The 22,233-nt window shown below is 50.0% G+C and overlaps 1 protein-coding gene across 1 annotated transcript in view; it reads right to left on the bottom strand.

Moving 5' to 3' along the window:
- LOC138787257 (ATP synthase subunit delta, mitochondrial-like) overlaps positions 1-16,697 on the bottom strand; it is a 33,272-nt gene extending 16,575 nt beyond the window's left edge. The window contains exon 1 of the mRNA XM_069964473.1: positions 16,492-16,697. Coding sequence (XP_069820574.1) covers positions 16,492-16,614 — 123 coding nt within the window. The 5' untranslated portion in view covers positions 16,615-16,697. The remainder of the gene's footprint in view (positions 1-16,491) is intronic.
- Positions 16,698-22,233: the final 5,536 nt, after the last annotated feature.

Here is a 22,233-nt window from a genome sequence, read left to right as displayed (position 1 = left end):
GGGGGGGGGGGCAGTAGTGGGCGGATTGACGGGGGGGGGGGGGGGATCCAGGTTGGGTGAACAGTCCAGGGCCCAGGGTACATTTAATCCGCCACTGGGTACAGACTACAACCCCCACACTGCAGGGAGCTGGTGAAGGCTGCCAGGTCTGGACAGAAAAAAAGAGGGTTACTCTGCCTGGCAGGTCAGTTCCTGTCAGAGGGCAGGGGTTTAAGGGCAGGAATGTTAGGGGCACACTAGAGGGCAGGGATGTGGGGGGGGCACACCAGAGGGCAGGGATGTGGGGGGCACACCAGAGGACAGGGATGTTTGCAATGTCTGCACACATCCCCTACTCTCACTGCGGTACCACTCAAAGCATGAGGCTTGTCAAAGCAGAGGGGAGGGGGGATTTGTAAAGGGAGTTTAAGGTGGAACAGACAGCCTGAACCTCGGCCAGCAGGAAGATTAACCTTTGCTGCTGGCCAAGATTCAGGCTGTCTGTTCCACCTTAAATTAGCTCCCTTTACAAATCCCCCCTCCGTTCCTCCGTGCATATTCATGTGTGCACACTCAGGCCGGTCAGGAAGCGCAGCCACCGAGAGTGTGCACACATGAATATGCATAGGAACAGCTCTGCAGATGGACGGAGAGCAAGCCGGCATCAGTCAGTCTCACCAACCTCACACTGAGTGCAGCCCTAGACGCAGCTCCTCACACCGGCTGCATGACGGAGGGACAGGAGGCTGAGGTGTGACGGGCTGCAGGTCATTAGCAGCAGGGGTCTGTTACACATAGTAGCCGACCCCCACTGCTTCTGGAGAGGCTCAGGATGGGTCAGATGCCGCTGTCAGTTGTGACAGCGGCATCTGCACAGCTATATAGCCGGCACATGCGATCGCTGTGTGCCGGCTATAACTTCTCCCTGCAGTGAGCGGAGGAAGGGGCGGGCGGAGGAGGAAGTGACGCCAGGGGGCAGCACACAGAACATGGCCGGCGCTTAGCTAGCCGCCGGCCGTGTTCTCTGCTCTATACTTTATATTAAGCTGCGTTATTAGGCAGCTTAATATAAAGTATCGATACCAGGAAATCCTGGTACCGAATCGTTTTTTTGCACGAAATATCGATAGTAGTATCGATATTTCGGTGCATCGTGCATCCCTAAACCACTATGGCCGAATGATCTGAGATGCCCCTCGGAGTGTAATCAATTTCAGAGACTAACGGCAGAAGATCTGGGGACCCCAAGGCCAAATCAATTCTAGATAATGATTTATGCGCAGATGAGTAGCATGAGTAGACTGTGGAGGTAGGATGTTTCAACCTCCAAATATCATGTAGGCCAAAAGGAATCGCACCAGGAGGTCAAGGACCCACTAGCAGGATCACTTCCAGACATACGATCCAGGGAGGGGTTGGGGACTGCATTAAAAGCACCAATCACCATTATAGGGGCCAGTGGGAAGGTAGAGATTATCGTAGTGATAGATTCTAATAGCGAGATGTGGAACGGAGGGGGGGACACATACAGCAACAACCGTAAAGGCAAAGGCGGCCGCCGCTCCATGTAGGATAACATAGCGGCCAAAGTGGTCGCACTCAACCTTGTACGCAGTGAACGGTAGTGATTTAGCTACAAGGATAGAGACCCCACGTGAATAATTGGAATAGGAAGCGTGATAGCCGCGGGCTATCCACGCTTTTTTAAGTGCTAAAACCTTTTGTCCGGTGAGATGGGTTTCCTTAAGACAGATTAGGTTAGGACTGTATTTCTTCATGAAATCCATCACAGCGGCCCTCTTGAATTTGGAATTAAGGCCACGGACATTCCAGGCCAAGACCTTAATAAACGCCATGGGTATTTACAAAGAGGGGGGGCAATGCAGCGGGTGACACCCTACAATACCTGGACCAAAGAGACGAGGCAGGAGGCCGCAGACTAATCACACACCAGACATTCACAGACAATAGCATCCACCTGTAGTATAGAAAAAACACAAACATTAAGAACGAAGCAATAATCAGTGACATGCCTGACTAAGGAACACCCAGGGACAACCTGGAACCCTATCTGACACAATCCCCAACTCATACAGATCTATACCCAACAAAACTAAAATGGAGTGGGCTAACTAACCCAACTGAGAAATAAAAGGGGTGGGGGGGGTGGGGAGATACTAACAAGTGTCTAAGCATCTATCTAGCTCCTACAACACCCGACAAAAAAAAGGTTAGACCTAGCCCTGACCCCCAACCAACAGTAAAAGGAACACATGGCAATGAGATTGCTTATTAACAGTAGAGTGATCACAGGTCTGGCGGCCTCGGACTCCTGGCTCCTGTTCCTCTAGCACTCTGAGCCCAGGCAAGGGCATCAGCTGGAGAGTTGAAGAATCTGGTATTAGGGCCATCGACTACCCTTAGTCTGGCTGGAAAGATCATTGCATATGAAAATCCTTTCTCCCGAAGAATCTTGCGAACTTCTGTGTAATTCGCCCTCTGTTTACGTACAGCCACTGAGAAGTCGGGGTAAAAGGAGACTTTCGTGTTATTGTAGAGGACCTCCCCCTTAAGCCTGACTGCCCGCAGGATAGCGTCTCTGTCTTTGAAGTGGAGCAGTTTGGCTAACAGTGGTCTCAGAGGGGCCCCTGGAGGGCCTGGTCTGGCAGGGATCCGGTGAGCCCTCTCGATAGCAAAGAAAGAGGAAAAAGTGGAGGGCTCCAAAATGTGTCTGAGCCATCTTTCAAGGAAGGCAACTGCATCCGACCCCTCCGTGCGCTCAGGAAGACCCACCAGGCGAATATTATTTCTCCTTAGTCGATTTTCGAGATCGGAACGGTCAGCTGACAGAGAGACCAAACGCTGCAATTTCGCAATTTGCGCTGGGACTGGGCGCATTATGTCCTCCAAGTCAAAAGTACGTCGTTCCACATCAGATGTACGGTCTCGGAGTTTTTGCAAATCACGTTTGATGATTGTAAAATCCTGCTTTAGCTCATCCACTTTGGATGTCAGGGTAGTTTGGCAAACATTAATGGCCATCAGAATTTCTGCAAATTTGTGATCCATTTGAGAAGTCTCTCGGGGAGGATCAGCAGGGGACATTTGGAGTATCGGGCTTGATGATCCCTCAAACAGGGAAAGTGGTGATGACGGAGGAACATCTGGGGAATGCGTCCTGGAAAATTGTTCCCAGAAAAGTTGCTGAGAAAGTTGCTGAGCCACTCTGGTCTTGCACTTGCGTCCTCTCTTCCCTCTCATCTGCAGACGAATATACGTATATTCCCACTATAAGGGAGGGATATTGGGAGCAGTAGTACAGCGCAGGCCAGGCATCTGAGGTGCCAGGACCCTAGGAGGGACTGAAGTTGATATAGTCACAGGGGCAAGAATCTGCACACCATGCAGCCTTCCTTTAGTGCTCAGTCAGGGCATCCTGTATCCACTACAGAGTAGTAGAGGCTGGTGGGGAGAGGACAGTCTATGGTCTCGCCGCCAGACCAGCTAACCTGTACTATGGGGGGAGGAGGAGCAGTAACTCGTGCTTCAGCGGCAGTGCCGCTACTCACCACCCCTCTGGGCCTCTCAAGGCCTGCTGCTATGTGTTGCCAGAAAATGGCGGCCACGCCACCACACGGGGGATGAGGGGGGCCCGACCAAGCAAGCCGATCCTCCGGACTCAGGAGCCACCCACGCCGGTTCTCATGAGAGTCCTCAGTCACCTGACAGGCTGTCAGCAGGAGGGGAAGAGGCCAGGTCACTACACCACCGGAGGCAAGATGGCGGCCGGAAGGAGCAGGAGGGAGAGCCAGGACCCGGGCTTCAGCGATCCGGTGCGGGGCCAGGAGCAGCAGGTCAAGCGGTTCCTCTGGCCAGATGTCTCTAGGTGGAACGTCTGCACCGGCGTCCCCAGAGGGAGGTGAGGCAGTGAGGGACCTGGGAGACAGCCGTGCGGCCCGCCAGCAGCAGCGCAGCAGGGAAGATGGCGGCCGCGACTGAGGAGCAGGCGGCCGGGCAAGGAGAGAGCTGATTGCGGTGCGATGCCGGCAAGCTCCCAGCAGCATAGACCCACCCGGCTGGTCCGGGGGCTCCACAGAAGTTCTGGGCACCTTTTGGGGTGTCAGGGACCAGGATGGAAGACAGGATGATTGTCAGGTCAGCAGGAGCTCAGGCAGACGCGTCCGCTCAGTCCTCCATGTAAGCCCGCCCCCACACATCTAACCTCCCTACGTCACCTCAGTTATCCTGTCAGACTCCATCTTTAACCCCCTAACCTGTTTCCAGTCAGCCATAAGGACTAATATGTGTCTCCAAAGTCTCCGCAGGACATCCTCTGTATTTATTAGTGCCTGCTGTCGGATTGGTGAAGTGATAGAGGGTCTCCCATTCACCGTCCACATCTTCCTGGCTTCCAAGTCAGTGTCCATGTATCTTTCTCCTACATGATAGTGAGCGTTGACAGCGTCAAGTCTCTTCAGTAACTTCAAGTACCTATTCACACGGAACTTATAAGGTGGAAAGCTATAAAGTCTCATGAACAGGTCTGTCTCTTTGGAATCCTATTTATCCACCAAGTCTAAGCTATAGTAACCAAGGTAACCCTCCCCCTGAAGCAAAGAACTTTGATCAAGCCAACAGTTTGCCATCAGATGCCCCTGTATTGGATTGTATATAGTTATCCTTCAAGTAAAGTCTTGATATACTTTCACCGCTATTGTGTGAAGACTTTTATTAAAAATTATATGTCCCTGCGTGTATGCTGAATGGCCCCAGCACCCTTGGACCCCACCGTGACAGGAAGGTTTCAGAAGGTGAGCCCTAAGGTTGCACTACACCACCCAGCAACACAATACCCTCAGCATATTACAATACCACCACCAAAGGGACATTATAATTTTTCTTGGCGTCACGCATAGGACACTATATACAATACCTTTAATTAGTGAGTGAGGCAGAACACAGCTGCAGTCACTGACTGGCTGAGCGGGTAGTTCCTGTGGGGCTGCGATGATTCAGGAGTGCGGACGTTGACAGAGAGGTGAAAAATATGGGTCTATGTCTGACCCCTCTTTATCGCTATGTCTGACCTCTATCACAGGTATCTGGCATTGTTAGCAGTGTTTCTTTGTGTATGGTGAATAGTAAGTTAGAAACAGAAAAGATTGTCAGCAGAAAAGACCACCTGCTCCATTTAGTCTAGTTCTGATTTGTTCAGTACATGGTGGCTGGAGACTGGCTGCATCCACTGCACACACAGGAGAATCTGCTTTATATCTTTGCCTTATTCAGTCAGAAGTCTCCTCACAATCACGTAGGACATTAGGGAGAAGCTGCTGGGCCAGATCTACTTTACACCAGTGTGATAAATAACTCCTCTGGTGTTTGACGGGCCAGAACCAGTGCCTGATAAAATTCAGGAGTCTAAGGGTCCGTTTACAAAGAAAGATTATATGCCAAAGATTTAAAGCCAAAGCTAGGAATGGATTTGAAAAGAGGAGAAATCTCAGGATTTCCTTTATGACCTGATCTCTATTTATCAGATAATCTTTCTGTGTAAACGGACCCTAAGTGGAAGCTGCAGCTTACCGACTCCACTGCCCTGACAATTCCCTTATGCAATGACTATATACTGATAGATATCCGCTCTATACAGGCTCTGTAGACCGTACAAATAATGACAGTGACCTTTATCCAGTGATTCATGTCTTCTTTGAATGGAGGTGCTCAATTTTCTTTTTCTTTTCCATTTGGACCAAGCCTTTACTCTTCTCTGCAGAATCTCTAGAGAAGCATATTAGTTTCCTTGCTCTAGTGCATATAGCATTAGGCCTCTTCTGTGCCTCATTTAGTAGTTTGGCCCTCCTGTGCATTTTAAGCCCCCATATAATAGTTAGGTCCCTCTGTATCCCCATAGAGTAGTTAGGTCCCCTCTGCCACCATATAGTAATTAGGCCCCCTCTATGCATCTATATAGTAGCTAGGCCCAATCCTAGCAACCTTATAGTAGTTTCGGCCCTTAAAGTAGTGGAGCAAAATAATAAACCATGTTAACTTGCCCATCCTCGTACCTCATAGCACCACTACGGGGTCCCATTGACCTGCAGTGGCTGCAATTTTGCAACCCAGCTGAGTGATTGCCTGCTCAGCCAAACAGTGACTGGGGTGGAACGCCACATCAGTTACTGACTGGCTGCGCAAGCAATCACTCAGCTGGGACACGACATTGCAGCTAGCAGAACCGGGTATGTGACATCGCTGGTTTGCAGCTTCAGATGACATCCAGCACCAGTGAACTGGAATGACAAAACAGAGGCACAGGAACAGGTGAGTCTACTTGTTGTTTTTTTCCCCCCGCCTGCCGATTTTCAGTTTGGTGGGATTTCTCTTTCAAAAATCTTTACTGATCTTTATTTTCACCATCATTTGGGTCTAATACTAAAAACAGAACAGCACTGGTTTCTTTTTTTACCAGTATTGTGGATGGAAGGTAGACTGTATTCTCATATTAGAGGGAAGAAAACATTCAGAGTCTGATGGAACACACCTATTTTTTTTTCTGGCCAATATAAAAGTTATCCAAAAATAAAAATACACACATTCTGTATTTTACCTTTTGTATTCTGAGAAGTCTAGAGAATGTGAGTAGGAGCAGTGACAGGTGATTTTCTATTGTCCGGTAAGAGTTGTTCTTACTAAATATATATATCTCAAGCCTCAATGCTGCAGAATACTGGTGGCTCATCAGCAGTGGTGAAACAGTGCAGAAACTTAACTCACTTTTTTTGCAGTTTACTGCCTATAAAGTCTATAGGAGAGTTTTTATTAAGAGTGGAACCGCATGTTTATTGATGCAGAAATAGGCAAGGTTTCTGCAACACAAATCTGGTTAATGCCTATATGAACATGCCCTTAGGGTCAGTTCACACGTACAGACTCACGGCATAAATCTCGCTGCGAGTCTGTCAGGTCCTGGCAGTTCACTGTCACTACATACGCGCAGCTGTCTGAACGACCGCTGCATGTATAATTCTGCCGGCCCCTTAAACCGTTCTGCTGCCGCCTGGCTCCCGCTCTGTATACATTACCTCTCCTTGCTGCACGGGGTCCTGGCGTACTGCTCTCCCGCCCGGCTAATCAGTGGCTGCGGCTGGGCAACACACTGATTGGCCGGGCGGGAGAGCAGTACGCCGGGACCCCGTGCAGCGAGGAGAGGTAATGTATACAGAGTGGGAGCTGGGCAGCCCTTCGGTTAAGGGGCCGGCAGAATTACATACACGCAGCGGTCGTTCAGACAGCTGCGGGTATGTAGTGACAGTGAACTGCCAGGACCTGACAGACAGCGAGATTTACGCTGCAAGTCTGTACATGTGAACTGACCCTAAAGGTGTGTTTAGAGAGATTTATCTGACAGACTATTGAAACCAAAAAAAAGAGGAGAATTCTCAGTCTTTCCTTTATGACGACATGTTCTCCGTCTATAGTCTGTTCCTGCCTTTGGCTCCAAAAATCAGTCAAATATCTGTCAAAAAACTGTGTAAACACACTCTATGGCAATGAACCAGAAGTGTCAAAACTTGGAAAGAGGGCGTCTGTAGAAGCACGATCTTTGTGTGAGACAGCTGCAACACTGACAATCATCCTGGTGCTGGCGTCCCCCTTCCTTGCTGCATAGATGTTTTAGAGAATATGGAATAAAGATTTTTGTTTTAATGGTGAGTTCCCCTTTTCCAAGCTTTTACATTTTTGGTTCAGCATTTATCCTGTGAGTGAGCACCGCCAGAATAACACATTTTACTCCCTGTTGTAACCATGGCTCCAATGTGAGTGTTCTGGTAGTGCCAACCGCTTTGTGTTTTCCTTTTTGAACAACCCATGGCAATGTTTCTCAACTACAGTCCTCAGGACCCCCGCAACAGGTCATGTTTTGAGGATATCGCATACAAAGAACACCTGTGGTAAAACCTGATATACTGACTATAATTATAACACCTGTGAAATACTGATAAAATGTAATTTCTGTAATTGAGAAACACTGTATACAGCCTGGCTTCTGGGTGGTCCTCACTATATTTTGCCTATGACTGCTCCAAAGGAGTTATCCACCTAAGAGTGAAAAAATGATAGTGAGTCTTACTTACCAAGTCCCAGAGTATATTGAGCCAGCTCCTGTCTTTCTAGCTGATGCCATTCCTGAGTTACAAGTTTTTCTAAAAGCAGATCTATATCCAAGATAGGAAAATAAATTTCCCATCATGCAATTCCCTAATTGGTCCATTTGCATACTTGCCCCTTTAGCTTTCTTTCCTGCCTATTATTCCATAATTTGTCTCCTGGGGGTTGGCTTACCAAGTCAATAGACAGCTAACTTGGCCCCCAGAAAGGAGATCATATGTCCTGTGACTACTCTAAGGACCCACTACTGCCAGCTATATACAGCTTAGAAGGGTAATGAATACACTATAGCATCCTGTCCCTGCTCGTGAGAGTGCTGCTCCTATATACAGCCTATAATGGTAATGTGGTATCCCACCACAGGTATTTTTCTCCCTCCTGTGCACCTGTCCAAAAGCTTCTTCTTTCAGGTCAAAAAGTGGTGATGAAGAATTCTAATGCTGTCTCTTGAGACTGGGGTGGCAGATAGGTGCCACTATATTATATCTAGGACAGATTTATTGTGAGGGGTATAGTGTGTCATTGCACAGATTGGTAAACACACTACTTTATTCCTTTATATAGTGCCGTATCCTACACTAATTATTGACCTTTATTTTTGGACCACGTTTTTAATGCATATCTAATAAAATTGGTTAAGTTTTGGCTTCCGGTTCCGGCGCCATGCTGTGAGGACGCAGTAAGGAGCAGCTCCGCACCACACTCTCCCTCCCGAGCTACATTCTACCCGCAATCTCCTACCTTTCCGTTCCGGACGGACGGTATATGTGACGGACGTGCTCATGGACCGGTTCGTCAGCAAAAGGGGGCAAAGGAACAAAGCCAAGGCGACAGGGAAGTCGGCAAAGGCGGCGGTGCAGGCTGACAAAATGGCGGGCGCTGGCCTCACACAGGATACGGAGCTGCAGGACGGAGATCTCTCTGAGCAGGAGGACACACAGGTACCGGTCCAGCTAGACTACAAGAAAATAGCCACTGAGGTGGCAAAACAGATAGCCCCGGACCTGCAAGAGTCCCTAGCCACTACAGTAGCAGCCACCCTGAGGCAATTACAGGAGGAGGTAGCGCAGCACACAGAGAGGCTGGACGAGGTGGAGGCGAGATTACAAAATGTGGAGGACTTTCTGGAACAAAAATCCGCACATTTCTCTGCCTTAGAGGAGGACAACAGGCGGTTGTGGGAAAAGGTCCAAGACCTGGAGGACCGCTCCAGGCGCAACAACCTTCGCATTCTGGGGGTGCCAGAAGCAGTAACACCAAGGGAGTTGCGGTCATTCTGCGAGATCACCCTGCCTAAGCTACTAAACATGCCACGAGACTGTGAAGTGGAAAGGGCTCATAGACTCGGTCCAGACCTTAGCCAGCCGGCCCAAGATGTCCCTAAATCATTGCAACACAGGGTCAGGCCGAGGCAAGTGATAGTGCGCTACTTAAGGTTCACAGATAAAATGGACTTACTGCAGGCCTTTCGGCGCCAAAAAGAGCCCCTGAACTTTCACAACCACAGGCTGCTGCTGTTCAGCGACTTTTCGGCAGAAACAACCAGACGCCGCCGCCTCTTTTCTCCAATCTGCTCTGAACTGTACACTAAGAAAGTAAGATTTGCCCTGATATATCCTGCCACGCTGCGCATATTCCATGCGGACGGCTCTATGTCTACATATACCTCCCCGGCCGCAGCGACAGAGGGCTTAGCCGAGATGCTTGACACTCCAACACGTCAAAAGACGCACAGTTCACCGCGGGATCCACCCCGTGATAGCCCGCAACCGCGTCGATCCCCCAGCTCGTCTTGGCCCTCGGATGTGCCTAGGGATGTACCAGACTGGAAAGAGATGCCGAAAGAACAACGCAAACGTCGGTCCTCATTACCGCAGCCATGACGAATGGTCACCCTATAGCTCAGATAGGAGAAACCTGCTGAACTGCTACCGGAATTTATGATCTGCTCATCCTTTGGTCTCGGGAGGACCATGACAACATTGATTTTACTCTTTATGCTAATAGGTGTGGGGGGGCCCACGCTCCACAAGCCGAGATTTGTGTTGTGTTGAGTCAGCTATGTTTTCGGGACACTCGCCTGAGTTATTGATAGCTGCACTGCAGCATGGAAAAAAGGGAGCCAAGAGGCTTAATGTATCCCCAGCTATCGGTTTTGGTGGTGTGTGTCTGGGATACGCCTATATGTTTTTTGTTTTCTGTGTTTGGGGCATTGTTTATGTTCATATTTCTGCTTGTGTTGGGGGGGAAGGGAGGGAGGGGGGTGGGTTTTTCTCGCGGAGGGAGTCTCTCATAGGTTTGAACCCGTTTTTTCCTCATCCTGCCGCGTCATGCGGATAGTTTCTTGGAATATTAAGGGGTTGCGTTCCCCACAAAAACGCAACATGGTGCTTACACACCTCAAAAAGCTTCGCCCCGACATAGTTCTCCTACAGGAGACCCATCTGCCCGAGGAGGATTTCGGCAGGATGAGGAAATTATGGGTAGGGCTGGTGCTAGGTTCTCCTGCGGTAAACGGGAAGGCGGGGGTGTTAACCCTGGTGAGCAAACATTTCCAGGGAGAAGTCCAGCAGACCCACTACGACTCAGCAGGTCGCCACTGTGAAGTCCAAGTTAAGATAGCCAATGAACTGTATGTGATTCATAATGTCTATGGCCCCAATGAATCTAATCGCTCCTTTTTTTCAGAACTGTCGACTAGGGTGCTGGCCTCCCCGACGCGCCACGTCCTGGTGGCTGGGGATCTAAATGCGGTCCCGTCTCCAGTGGAGGACAGAAAGCGGGCTAATCCAGGTCCAGGTAGACCAACACCTAATGATACCGCCTTGGGGGATTTTCTATCCTCTTCGGGGCTCTTAAGACACATGGAGACTCTTACATCCCGATGGTAGGGAATTCTCACACTACTCCCACGTCCACTCCTCCTGGTCCCGAATCGATGGCGCTCTTGCCTCAGCTCACCTATTCCCCCGTATAGTGAAACATGATATACTTGACATGGTGATTTCCGATCACGCCCCCATCAGCCTAGACATCCTTGATGTATTCCCAAGAGGGACAGATTTCCAGTGGAAATTCCCGATTGGGTTGGCAAAAGATGAATCCTTTCAAGATATTCTTAAGGGCTGGTGGATGGATTATGCATCCACCAACTCGGAACACATTCCTAATAGCCAACTTTTCTGGGACGCCGCTAAGGCAGTATTGAGAGGTCGCGTACTGGCATATGTAGCCTCCCAGAAAAAGAAAGCCCAAGCCAATCTTTCCCGCCATAGCCAAATGCTCAGGGGGGCGTACACGTCCTTCCTCTCTGACCCCACGAGCAGCAATAAGGAACTCTGGAAAGCAGCCAAGCTGGAATACGACACTTGGTGGGAGAGGAGGGAGGTGCTGAGTCGCTCTCAACTAGAGGCCCAATTGTTTAAATATGGTCATAAAGCTGGACGCTTGTTGGCTCGTTTTGCCAAAGGCCCATACCCGCCCACTAGGGTAACCAGGATTAGAGACGCTCGGGGTTCGTATCAGAACTCTCCAGCAGCGATAAACAAAGTCTTTGCTGACTTTTACGCCTCTCTATACGCAGCCCCTCCTCCCCCACCTCACCCCCCTCTACAGTGGCTACAGATGCTGCCATCACTTAGTGAGGAGGAGAAGGAAACCCTAAATGCGTCCATCACAGTGGAGGAAGTTAAGCGCACTATATCTTCCCTTCCACGCAATAAAGCGCCGGGCCCTGACGGTTTCTCAGGCGAATTTTACTCCATTTTGGTGGACGACATTGCTGAACCCCTGACGTCTTTGTACAATGCTTACCTGTCGGGGGGGGTGATTCCATCTCAGAACAATACAGCTAATATTATAGTGCTGCCAAAACCAGGCAAGGACCCGACTATGCCGGGCTCTTATAGGCCTATTTCTTTAATAAACGTCGATCTGAAAATTGTGGCCAAGATCATGGCAGACAGATTGGCCTTGATTCTCCCCCGATTGATCTCTCCTGTACAGGTGGGCTTTGTCAAGGGCAGGGCGGCGGTGGCCAACATCAGAAAGGTCATTGCAGTCCTCGACGAGGTGACCTTGCGACCGGAGCTGCACCCATCCCCAGCCATATTGTCCCTTGATGCAGAAAAAGCGTTTGACAATGTGAGCTGGGGATGGCTGGGGCAGGCATTGGGGAGCATGGAATTCCCTGAGGCTTTTACCAACTTGATCACTGCAATGTATCATGCTCCACAAGCTAGGATTTCCACCCCAGGCTTTTTGTCTAAGCCTTTCCCATTATACAAAGGTACACGCCAGGGTTGCCCCCTTTCTCCCCTACTATTTAATCTGGCCATAGAGCCCCTGTCGCGTTTCTTGCAATCTACACCTGACATTAGGGGAATAAGGGTGGGCAGCCAGGAAGTTAAGATTGCACTATTCGCGGACGACCTTTTGTTGTTTTTAGAAAACCCGGCCCGCGACTTACCGGAAGTATTCCGCCTATTAGATTTATTCGGCCAACACTCGGGATACAGGGTAAATGTGGGTAAAAGTAAATTATTAGACATCTCCCCTCCACTATCACCCCGACTAGGCCCTCAGCAAATACCGGTCCAAGTAACACGCACACATATCTCTTATTTAGGTATTCAGGTAGGACATTCTCCTCATTCCCTGTATACCCTAAATTTCCCACCAATCATACAGAAAATAGTATCGGAGCTCCAAAAATGGTCTACTATACCGCTGTCTTTCCTGGCAAGATGTCATTTGCTAAAAATGATGTCGTTCGCGAAATTGCTGTATCCGCTGCAGACGTTACCGCTCCTTCTCAGACACCGGGACGTGCAGAGGTTGCACAGGGCCTTTACTTCCTTCATATGGGCAAACAAACGCCCGCGAATAGCATACAGAAAGCTAGCACTAGATAGAGATAGGGGGGGTCTAAACATGCCGGAGGTAAGGTACTATAATTTGGCCAGTTTGTTAAGACATAGTATTGATTGGCTGAGGGGGTCAAACACATACTCCAACCTAGCTATTGAGTCTGCTCTGGCGTCGCCGTGGTCCTTGGGGTCCATCCTACACACCAGGCTGGCCTCCATGCCCCTTGCTGTGAAGCGCAGTGTTCTTTTTAGGGACACATTGGCGGCATGGAGGTCAGTGCGCATTCTATTACACCAGTCTCACCTGGCAGGTCGGTACATGGACCTCTGGAGCCACGCCGAGTTTAGAGCTGGTAGAGAAAATAAACTGTTTGGGGAATGGAAATCCAAAGGCATCTGTACAGCTGGAGACCTTCTTCATGCGTCGGAGCCCAGACTACTTTCCTTCTCTGAATTGCAACAGGCCAAGGGACTGGCCTCAGGCCACTTCCTGTCCTATAGCCAGGTGCTCTCTTTCCTGCAGTCCCGCCTTCGGGACTGGAGTAAAGAGATCCAGACGGGTGTCATAGAGGGGTACGTAGATAGTGAGGAGGTTGGCCACTCCCTGTCTTCCTTATACCGTGACTTAAAAAAGGAGGCGCTAGCTCACCTTGAACCACATCTGTTCGCATACTGGGAGAGGAAACTGGGGGAACAAAACCTCATGGAGGCAATTCTGAAGGGTTGGGGAGTCGTTAAGACTGCTGTCACTAATGAACGTTGGAGAGAAACGCAGTACAAGATAATTCACCATGCTTTATATGGCTTTTCCCTGCCAATCTCTCCCACCGACCCCTCTCGCCTCACCGCATGCCCTAAATGCGACACTCCTCACACTGATCTGTTGCATGGCCTACTGGTGTGTCCCAGGGTGGCACCGTTTTGGACCGCCTTGGGAGACACATTAAGGACTAGACTACACCAGCACTTACCGGTGCGTCCCCTAACTATTATATTACACGTACCTGAGGAGGACTCACCATTATCCCTCCTCACTCACGTTTTCATACTGGTGGCCAAGCGATGCCTACTGGCCCATTGGTTAACACCCGAAATCCCCACAATCACTGAGGTTATTGGTCAGGTTAAACACTACCTTAAAATGGATCAACTTGATACTGAACTTCACAAATCAAAAAAGACCAAGCAGTTTATTTCAAAATGGAAATCATTTATATGCTCGTTTCTGTCTGACAGTGAGATATGTCAGACTATATCTCCATTTCGCCAAACAGAGTGGTACCTGAAAGAGGCCCTGGCGGGATCCTTAGGGAAACTGAAGGTAGACTAGGATGTTCCCTGCATGCTAAGCTAGACGCAGATGAGAAATAATATGTGCACAAACAAGTTTGTTGTATTATGGTACATCAACCATGGGGGACGACTCCGCGAGAGGGGAGGGGGGAGGGATTGGGGAGTTGGTTTTGTTTTTGTTTGTTAAGCTATGTCAATTATTTTACCATTACTGAACAATGGCAACCTGATTTTCTGTCATTTAGCAAAAGAGCTACCAGATGTGCCGCAGCCCTTTTGGGGCTTCGACGGCCGTTCCTGGACACCTAAGGGATTGCTGCCACCGCTACGCTCTGTTTCTGACAGCATGTGGTACTTGTGTGACTTTGTACATGTCCCTTTCATTCTTGTAATGCATAAAAGTTAATTACGAAAATAATAAAAAATATATTTAAAAAATTGGTTAAGTTTTAATCTACATGTTTCCAGTGATAGTGTGTTCCTTTGTAAATGTAGTTTACTCATGTCCACTGACTATACAGTTGGGATCTTTTTGCAGTGATTTTTGGATAAGGAATATGCCCCTGCCAGCAGTGCTGTTCCTGACTACATCCAGTCTATATGGGTCATAACTTGTATAGGATTATAAAAGTTCATTCTCAGCACTAACCATTTCATGCTTCAAAAGTTTTATTGTAGAAAAAAAAATTCATCAAAGTTATATAACGGCAACAGGACGTTTCGGCGTCAAGCCTTCCTCAACTGTTCAGAAAGGCTTGACGCTGAAACAGCCTGTTGTTGTTGTATAACTTTGATGAAATGGTGTGTGCCAATAATGAACTTTTATAATGCTATGGGAATTTTTTTCTTACTACAGGCACCACCGTTGATACAGGTGCCGCCTAAGAGACTTTTCTTTTTTTTTATAACTTGTATAGGAACATGGGTCTGCAAACAAGTCTATATGGGTCATAACATGTATAGGATTATGCCCCTACCAACAGTGCTGTTCCTGACTATATACAGTCTATATGGGTCATAACATGTATAGGATTATGCCCCTACCAACAGTGCTGTTCCTGACTATATACAGTCTATATGGGTCATAACATGTATAGGATTATGCCCCTGCCAGCAGTGCTGTCCCTGACAATATACAGACTACAGAGGCCATAACGTGTATAGGATTATGCTCCTGCCAGCAGTGCTGTCACTGTCTATATACTACAGAGGCCATAACATGTATAGGATTATGCCCCTATCAGCAGTGCTGTCCCTGCCTATATACAATATACTACAGAGGCCATAACGTGTATAGGAGTATGCCCCTGCCAGCAGTGCTGTCCCTGCCTATATACAATATACTACAGAGGCCATAACGTGTATAGGAGTATGCCCCTGCCAGCAGTGCTTTCCCTGCCTATATACAATATACTACAGAGGCCATAACGTGTATAGGAGTATGCCCCTGACAGTAGTGCTGTCCCTGACTATATACAATATACAGAGGCCATAACGTGTATAGGAGTATGCCCCTATCAGCAGTGCTGTCCATGACTATATACAATATACAGAGGCCATAACGTGTATAGGAGTATGCCCCTGCCAGCAGTGCTGTCCCTGCCTATATACAATATACTACAGAGGCCATAACGTGTAGAGTATGCCCCTATCAGCAGTGCTGTCCATGACTATATACAGAGGCCATAACGTGTATAGGAGTATGCCCCTGCCAGCAGTGCTGTCCCTGCCTATATACAATATACTACAGAGGCCATAACATGTATAGGAGTATGCCCCTGCCAGCAGTGCTGTCCCTGACTATATACAATATACTACAGAGGCCATAACGTGTATAGGAGTATGCCCCTATCAGCAGTGCTGTCCCTGACTATATACAATATACAGAGGCCATAACGTGTATAGGATTATGCCCCTATCAGCAGTGCTGTCCATGACTATATACAATATACAGAGGCCATAACGTGTATAGGATTATGCCCCTATCAGCAGTGCTGTTCCTGCCTATAGCACTGACGGGAAGGTCATTCACTTTACCCCGAGGGCAGACTGCTACTAGTACCCACTGATGTGATCATATGCTCCAGGGCAGAGTGCCCACTTTACCCTATGACATGTACCCCAGCATTCTATACAAAACACGAACACACGACACAGACATTATAGTATAGTATACAACCTGGCTAGGGGAGGCGAACGTGAAGCTCATAGCCGGTGAACCGGCCGGTGCAGCCTCAGCATAACATCGTACGTGGCTCAGTACTACCCGGCGGAGACCCAAAAGACCACGGGCAGACAGCATGGTGAAGCCGGGAGAACTGTGACCGAATGCAAGGACACCGGATAAGACGCTAGGCCGTAGCGCAAGGGATGACGGAACTTGTAGTGTGACCCTGAGAGCGATGCACCGCCCACAGCCTGACAGGAACTACATTGTGGTGCGCGGCGTGCGTATCACCGGGGGGAGGAGGGTTGTGTGTATGACGGGCGCGCATTACTGCTCTGACATTCCCGGTTGTTACAAAACGCTGCTATGGGCAACTGTATGCCAGAATATTATAGAACATGGCGCCTTGTGCTGTGGACTGTGGAGGGTTACCTTTTACATGTGTTCTAGAGAAGGTTTACCTCATATGCTTTTACAGCAATGGTGTGTGCGTGTTCCAGTAGTCCCCAATAGTTGTCTACTGTGTTGGGTTATGGTGCGTTTACACGTAACGATTATCGTGCGAATTTGTGCGATAACGATTCGAACGATATTCGTACGTGTAAACGCAGCGAACGATCAAACGACGAACGAGAAATCGTTCATTTTGATCTTTCAACATATCAAATCGTCGTTCGCGAAAAATTCGCCGATCGTTCCGTGTAAACAGTCGTCGCGGGATAGTCCGGCCGCCCGCAGCCCCGCCTGCCGCCCGGACCCCCGCTTGCAACCTGGCCCCCCGCTCATCCGCAGCCCCCTGCGCCGGCTCGATTGCCACCCCCGCCGCTCTGATCGCCACCCCCGCCGCTTCAGTCGCCGCCCCCCCCCCCCCCACGCTGCTCCGATTGCCCCCGCCGCGACCATCCGTTACCTGCTCGACATCCCCGGATCTCCTCTTAAGTGCACTGATTGGCTGAAGAGGGGAGCCGGGAATTTCAAATGGCTCCTCTTGAGCCAATCAGTGCTCCTCTTCAGCACTGATTGGCTGAAGAGGAGCCGTTTGAAATTCCCGGCTCCCCTCTTCAGCCATTCAATGCAAGGCAGCACTGATTGGCTGAAGAGGAGCCGTTTGAAATTCCCGGCTCCCCTCTTCAGCCAATCAGTGCACTGAAGAGCAGAGTCGGGGATGTCGAAGACCTGCGACGCGGAGCACATAACGTATGCTCGCGGCGGGGGGGGGGGGTTGTGGCGATCGGAGTGGCGGCGGCGGTGGGATGGCGATCAGAGCGGCGGGGGTGGAGATCAGAGTGGCGGGGGCTGGCGATTCGAGCGGCAGTGGGGTGGCGACCGGAACGGCGGCGGGGGGGTGGCGATCGGAGCGGCGGGGGTGGAGTTCAGGGGGGGGGGTGGCGATCGGGGCGGCGCAGGGGGCTGCAGTTGACCGTGGGGCCGGGCTGCGGATGAGCGGGGGACCGGGCTTCGAGCGGGGGGCAGGGCTGCAGGCGCGCGATCGCAAAACGATTTTTCCGTACGATATATCGTACCGTCTAAACGCTGATCGTCATGAAAAAAAAATCGTTACTCCGACATCGTTAATCGTACGATCGTGCCAATTATCGTTTCGTGTAAACGCAGCATAAAACAGAGCAATTATACTTGTTTTGAAACACAATAGTGGTGCAAAAGGCTTGGTGATGACACATCTCATAGGAGTACAGAAGCTTGGTGCTTCCACTTGGTGTTTAGTGGCCTTACTGCACCTTGCATGAGACCATTACACCTTAAAGGGGTTGTCCAGGATGAAATTATATTTTACTATGCTGCAAGGGAGATGTCAGGGACATATATTTACCTATCCTGCTCCGTCACCTTTGCTGGGTCCTGGGCTCCCTCCTCTCTGCCACAGTCAGCGATCTCAAAACATCTGGTGACACACTGTTCCCAGCTGAAATAAAAGCTCAGTATAGAGTCTATACAGAGCTTCCATTTCTGATGGGAACAGCACGAAACCAGATGTTTTGAAATCGCTGGGGGAGATCAGACTTCCTGGGACCCGGCAACAGCAGGCAAGCAGGACAGGTAAGTATATGTCCCTGACGTAATTTTATCGCGAACAAACCCTTAAAAGGTATTTTCCAATCGCATTTTCTAGAGCCATGCTTTTGAGGCACAAATATATCCATATTTTGCTAATTATGGCTGTAAATAAAGAGTATGATTGTCATTTGCTGGATTAATTTTCACCTCAAAATGACAGCTGTCAAGAAAAAAACAAAAAAAAAAACCAACCTTAAAAAAAAATAAAAATGTGAACATATCCTAAAGGGGTACTCAGGATGCAGCCCTAGGGAGACCTGGAAAACATGGATACAGTGCTCCATTCATTGCTGAGTGATTGTGTCCCTGATCTCAGGATCAGTGGGGGTCCCGTGGTCAAACCCCTAGTGATCAGCTTTTTATCCCCTATCCTGTCTTTATTGTATCTACATAGGTTCAGGTTGGAGTGGGTTTGCGCTAAAAAAATGTGACTCTTCATCAAAGTAATAAATCAGACGTGACATTAAGAATGTGAAACCAGGAACCATGTGGAGACCTTTCAACTGTCTGTGACACGCTTTATAGGCGACAACATTTTTGAGCACATGCAGTTGTGTCAAATATACATGATTTAAAGCCCCCCGGACGGACAGTACCAGCGCTTTGGGGGAGTAGGTTGATGAATACAGTGTTACTTTAAAGGGAACCTGTCACCCCCCGTGCCGGGGTGACAGGCTCCCGACCCCCCGTTAGAGCCCCATATACTTACCTCATCCCGCCGGGTCCCGCTTCTGGATTCGGTCGGGTCCCGGAGATCTCAGCCGCTGCAGCCCGGCGCGCGCGCTGACAGATGAGTCCAACGCTCATAGAGAATGACGGAGCGCTGGACTCTCCTGTCATTCTCTATGGGTGTTGGACTCATCTCTCAGCGCGCGCGCCGGGCTGCAGCGGCTGAGATCTCCGGGACCCGACCGAATCCAGAAGCGGGACCCGGCGGGATGAGGTAAGTATAGGGGTCTCTAACGGGGGGTCGGGAGCCTGTCACGCCGGTACGGGGGGTGACAGGTTCCCTTTAAGATGTAGAGTGTTGATAAATCCCCCCCATAGTCCTGTCAATATAAGGTCTACCAGCAAAGTACAGAAAAACTGCTCCCACCAGGGGCGTAACTAGAAATGGCTGGGCCCCATAGCAAACTTTTGATTGGGGCCCCCCCGCCCCCCCCCCCCTCTCGATCGACCACTATGCCATCAACACACTCAGCTCTACACAGGTCCTGTACACCATATAAATTACAGTACAGTTACGTCAGGTGACTTACAGGGGACGTCTTCTCTGATCGGAGTTCTTCCCTTTTCATTTTCTTTTCCATCTGTCCTGGGCCGTTATGAGAATTTCTCCGGGCCACGAATCCACAGAATCTGCCAGACAGACATATTAGGCTCCACACTCTGTCACCATCCTCATCTCTACCAACTGCACATCTGTATTGGCCCCTTTACACCCACATTTAGTGGGTAGCCTGACTCTATGTGATCCCATTTTAGTATATGGCCCTCCTCTCTGTCGCCCCTCCTTATAGATAGCTTCCTTATGTTGCCCACCCCCCCGCTGTCCCCCTTATAGATGCCCCCCATGTTGTCTCCTTATAGATGGTCCCCTATGTTGCCCCCCCTATAGATGGCCCCCTCTTCCCCTATATTGTCCCCTTATAGATGGCCCCCTTTCCCCCTTTATTGTCCTCTTATAGATGTTCCCCTCTCCCCCAATGTTGTACGTTTATATCCCCCTCTCCCCCTATGTTGTCCCCCTCTCCCCCTATGTTCTCCCCTTATAGATGGCCTGCTCTCCCCCTATGGTGTCCCCCCCTTATAGATGGCCCTCTCCCCCCCCTTCCTTATAGATGCCCCCCTCCCCCCCCTTCCTTACAGATGTCCCCCTCCCCCCCTTCCTTATAGATGGTCTCTCTCTCCCCCCTCCCTTATAGATGCCCCCCTCTCCCCCCCTTCCTTATAGATGCCCCCCTCTCCCCCCTTCCTTATAGATGCCCCCTCCTCTTCTCCCCCCTTCCTTATAGATGCCCCCTCCTCTTTTCCCCCCCTTCCTTATAGATGCCCCCTCCTCTCCCCCCCCCTTCCTTATAGATGCCCCCTTCTCTCCTCCCCCCTTCCTTATAGATGCCCATGCCCCCTTCTCTTCTCCCCTCCCCCCTTCCTTATAGATGCCCCCTCCTCTTCTCCCCCCCTTCCTTATAGATGCCCCCTTCTCTCCTCCCCCCTTCCTTATAGATGCCCATGCCCCCTTCTCTTCTCCCCTCCCCCCTTCCTTATAGATGCCCCCTCCTCTTCTCCCCCCCTTCCTTATAGATGCCCCCTTCTCTCCTCCCCCCTTCCTTATAGATGCCCCCTTCTCCCCCCCCTTATAGATGCCCCCCCTATAGATGCCCCCTTCTCTCCTCCCCCCTTCCTTATAGATGCCCCCTTCCCCCCCCCCCCCCCCCCGAGAAAAGCAAGTTAAAAAAAAAGAAAAAAACTCACCTAACAACACGCTCCCCCGTCGAGCCTTCTTCCTGTCACCCCCTGTCTGATACGCGGCTGCCGTCTGATGACGCGTCCTAGCCCCGGCAGCGCGCGTATCATAGAGTTCTGTGTGGGCCTGTAGCCGCGACTTCCGGCACACGTCTCTGTGCCGGAAGTCGCGGCCGCAGCACAAGCCCACACATAACTCTATGATACGCGCGCTGCCGGGGCTAGGACGCGGCATCAGACGGCAGCCGCGTATCAGACAGGGGGTGACAGGAGCGCTGTGGACCGGTCCCGTGCTCCTCCTGGCCCAGTGACTCCTTTTCCCTATGGTTGGGGAAAGGAGTCTCCGGGTCGGGAGGAGCACGGGACCGGCCCCCGGCTACAGCACCCGGGAGGCATGCTCAGCCACCGGGTGCTGCAGGATATGTATGCTCCAGGGGCCCGCGTCACGGGCCCCCTGATGCGGCGGGGCCCCGTAGCAGCCGCTACGGCTGCTACGGCGGTAGTTCCGCTAGTGGCTCCCACTATCACTCTATGAGCATAGATAATGTCATCCGTAGTATCCTGAAATGGACCACATGTCAATGACCTCTAAGGTGCTCTTAAAGGATACATATTGCTGTAAATTTTTGCAGAAAGAATACAGATTGCCCAGCATTGATGTTGAGAGGGAGGGATGCGGGTGTCGACCACTAACAGTTGGCTATTTATATGAGCTGCTTTTATTTGTCTTGGAGTCATTGACTGGTGGTAGGTAGCAGGAGTTTCAATGGTGTAATGCTGCCTGATGAGACTCACTAACGGCGTCCTATTTGCTTCTCTGCCTGCTGAGCATTGTTCTGTTCTTCGGATTATGCTTTCTGCCTGAAAACTGTCTGTACCATGTGCCTCTCTTGGCTTCTGCATCCTGGAGCAGGGTAGAGGGTGAAGACCTAGAGGGCACTTAGACTCTGCTCCCTGGTGTGGCCCAAAGCCAAACCGGTTGAGTTTCACAGTGGGTCCACACTCACTGTATGTTACAAAAGGGCAATGTCATGGCCTAGCAGGTTTGTTTGTAGCCCACTTTAAATTAGAGAGCGTATTTTCTGTTTCAAATTCCTATAGATAACTTACACCTCTTTTTGCAGTTTATTGATAATATATTGAACATGAGCTCTGGGTCATCGCAACTTTTTGACAAGTGTGTCTTGCACTTACATCAAAACACAATGAATA

Source organism: Dendropsophus ebraccatus, chromosome 3 (assembly GCF_027789765.1).
Source record: "Dendropsophus ebraccatus isolate aDenEbr1 chromosome 3, aDenEbr1.pat, whole genome shotgun sequence".
NCBI lineage: Eukaryota > Metazoa > Chordata > Amphibia > Anura > Hylidae > Dendropsophus > Dendropsophus ebraccatus.
The sequence above is the reverse complement of the archived record's forward strand: the minus strand, read 5'-3'. Positions and strand labels throughout refer to the sequence as shown.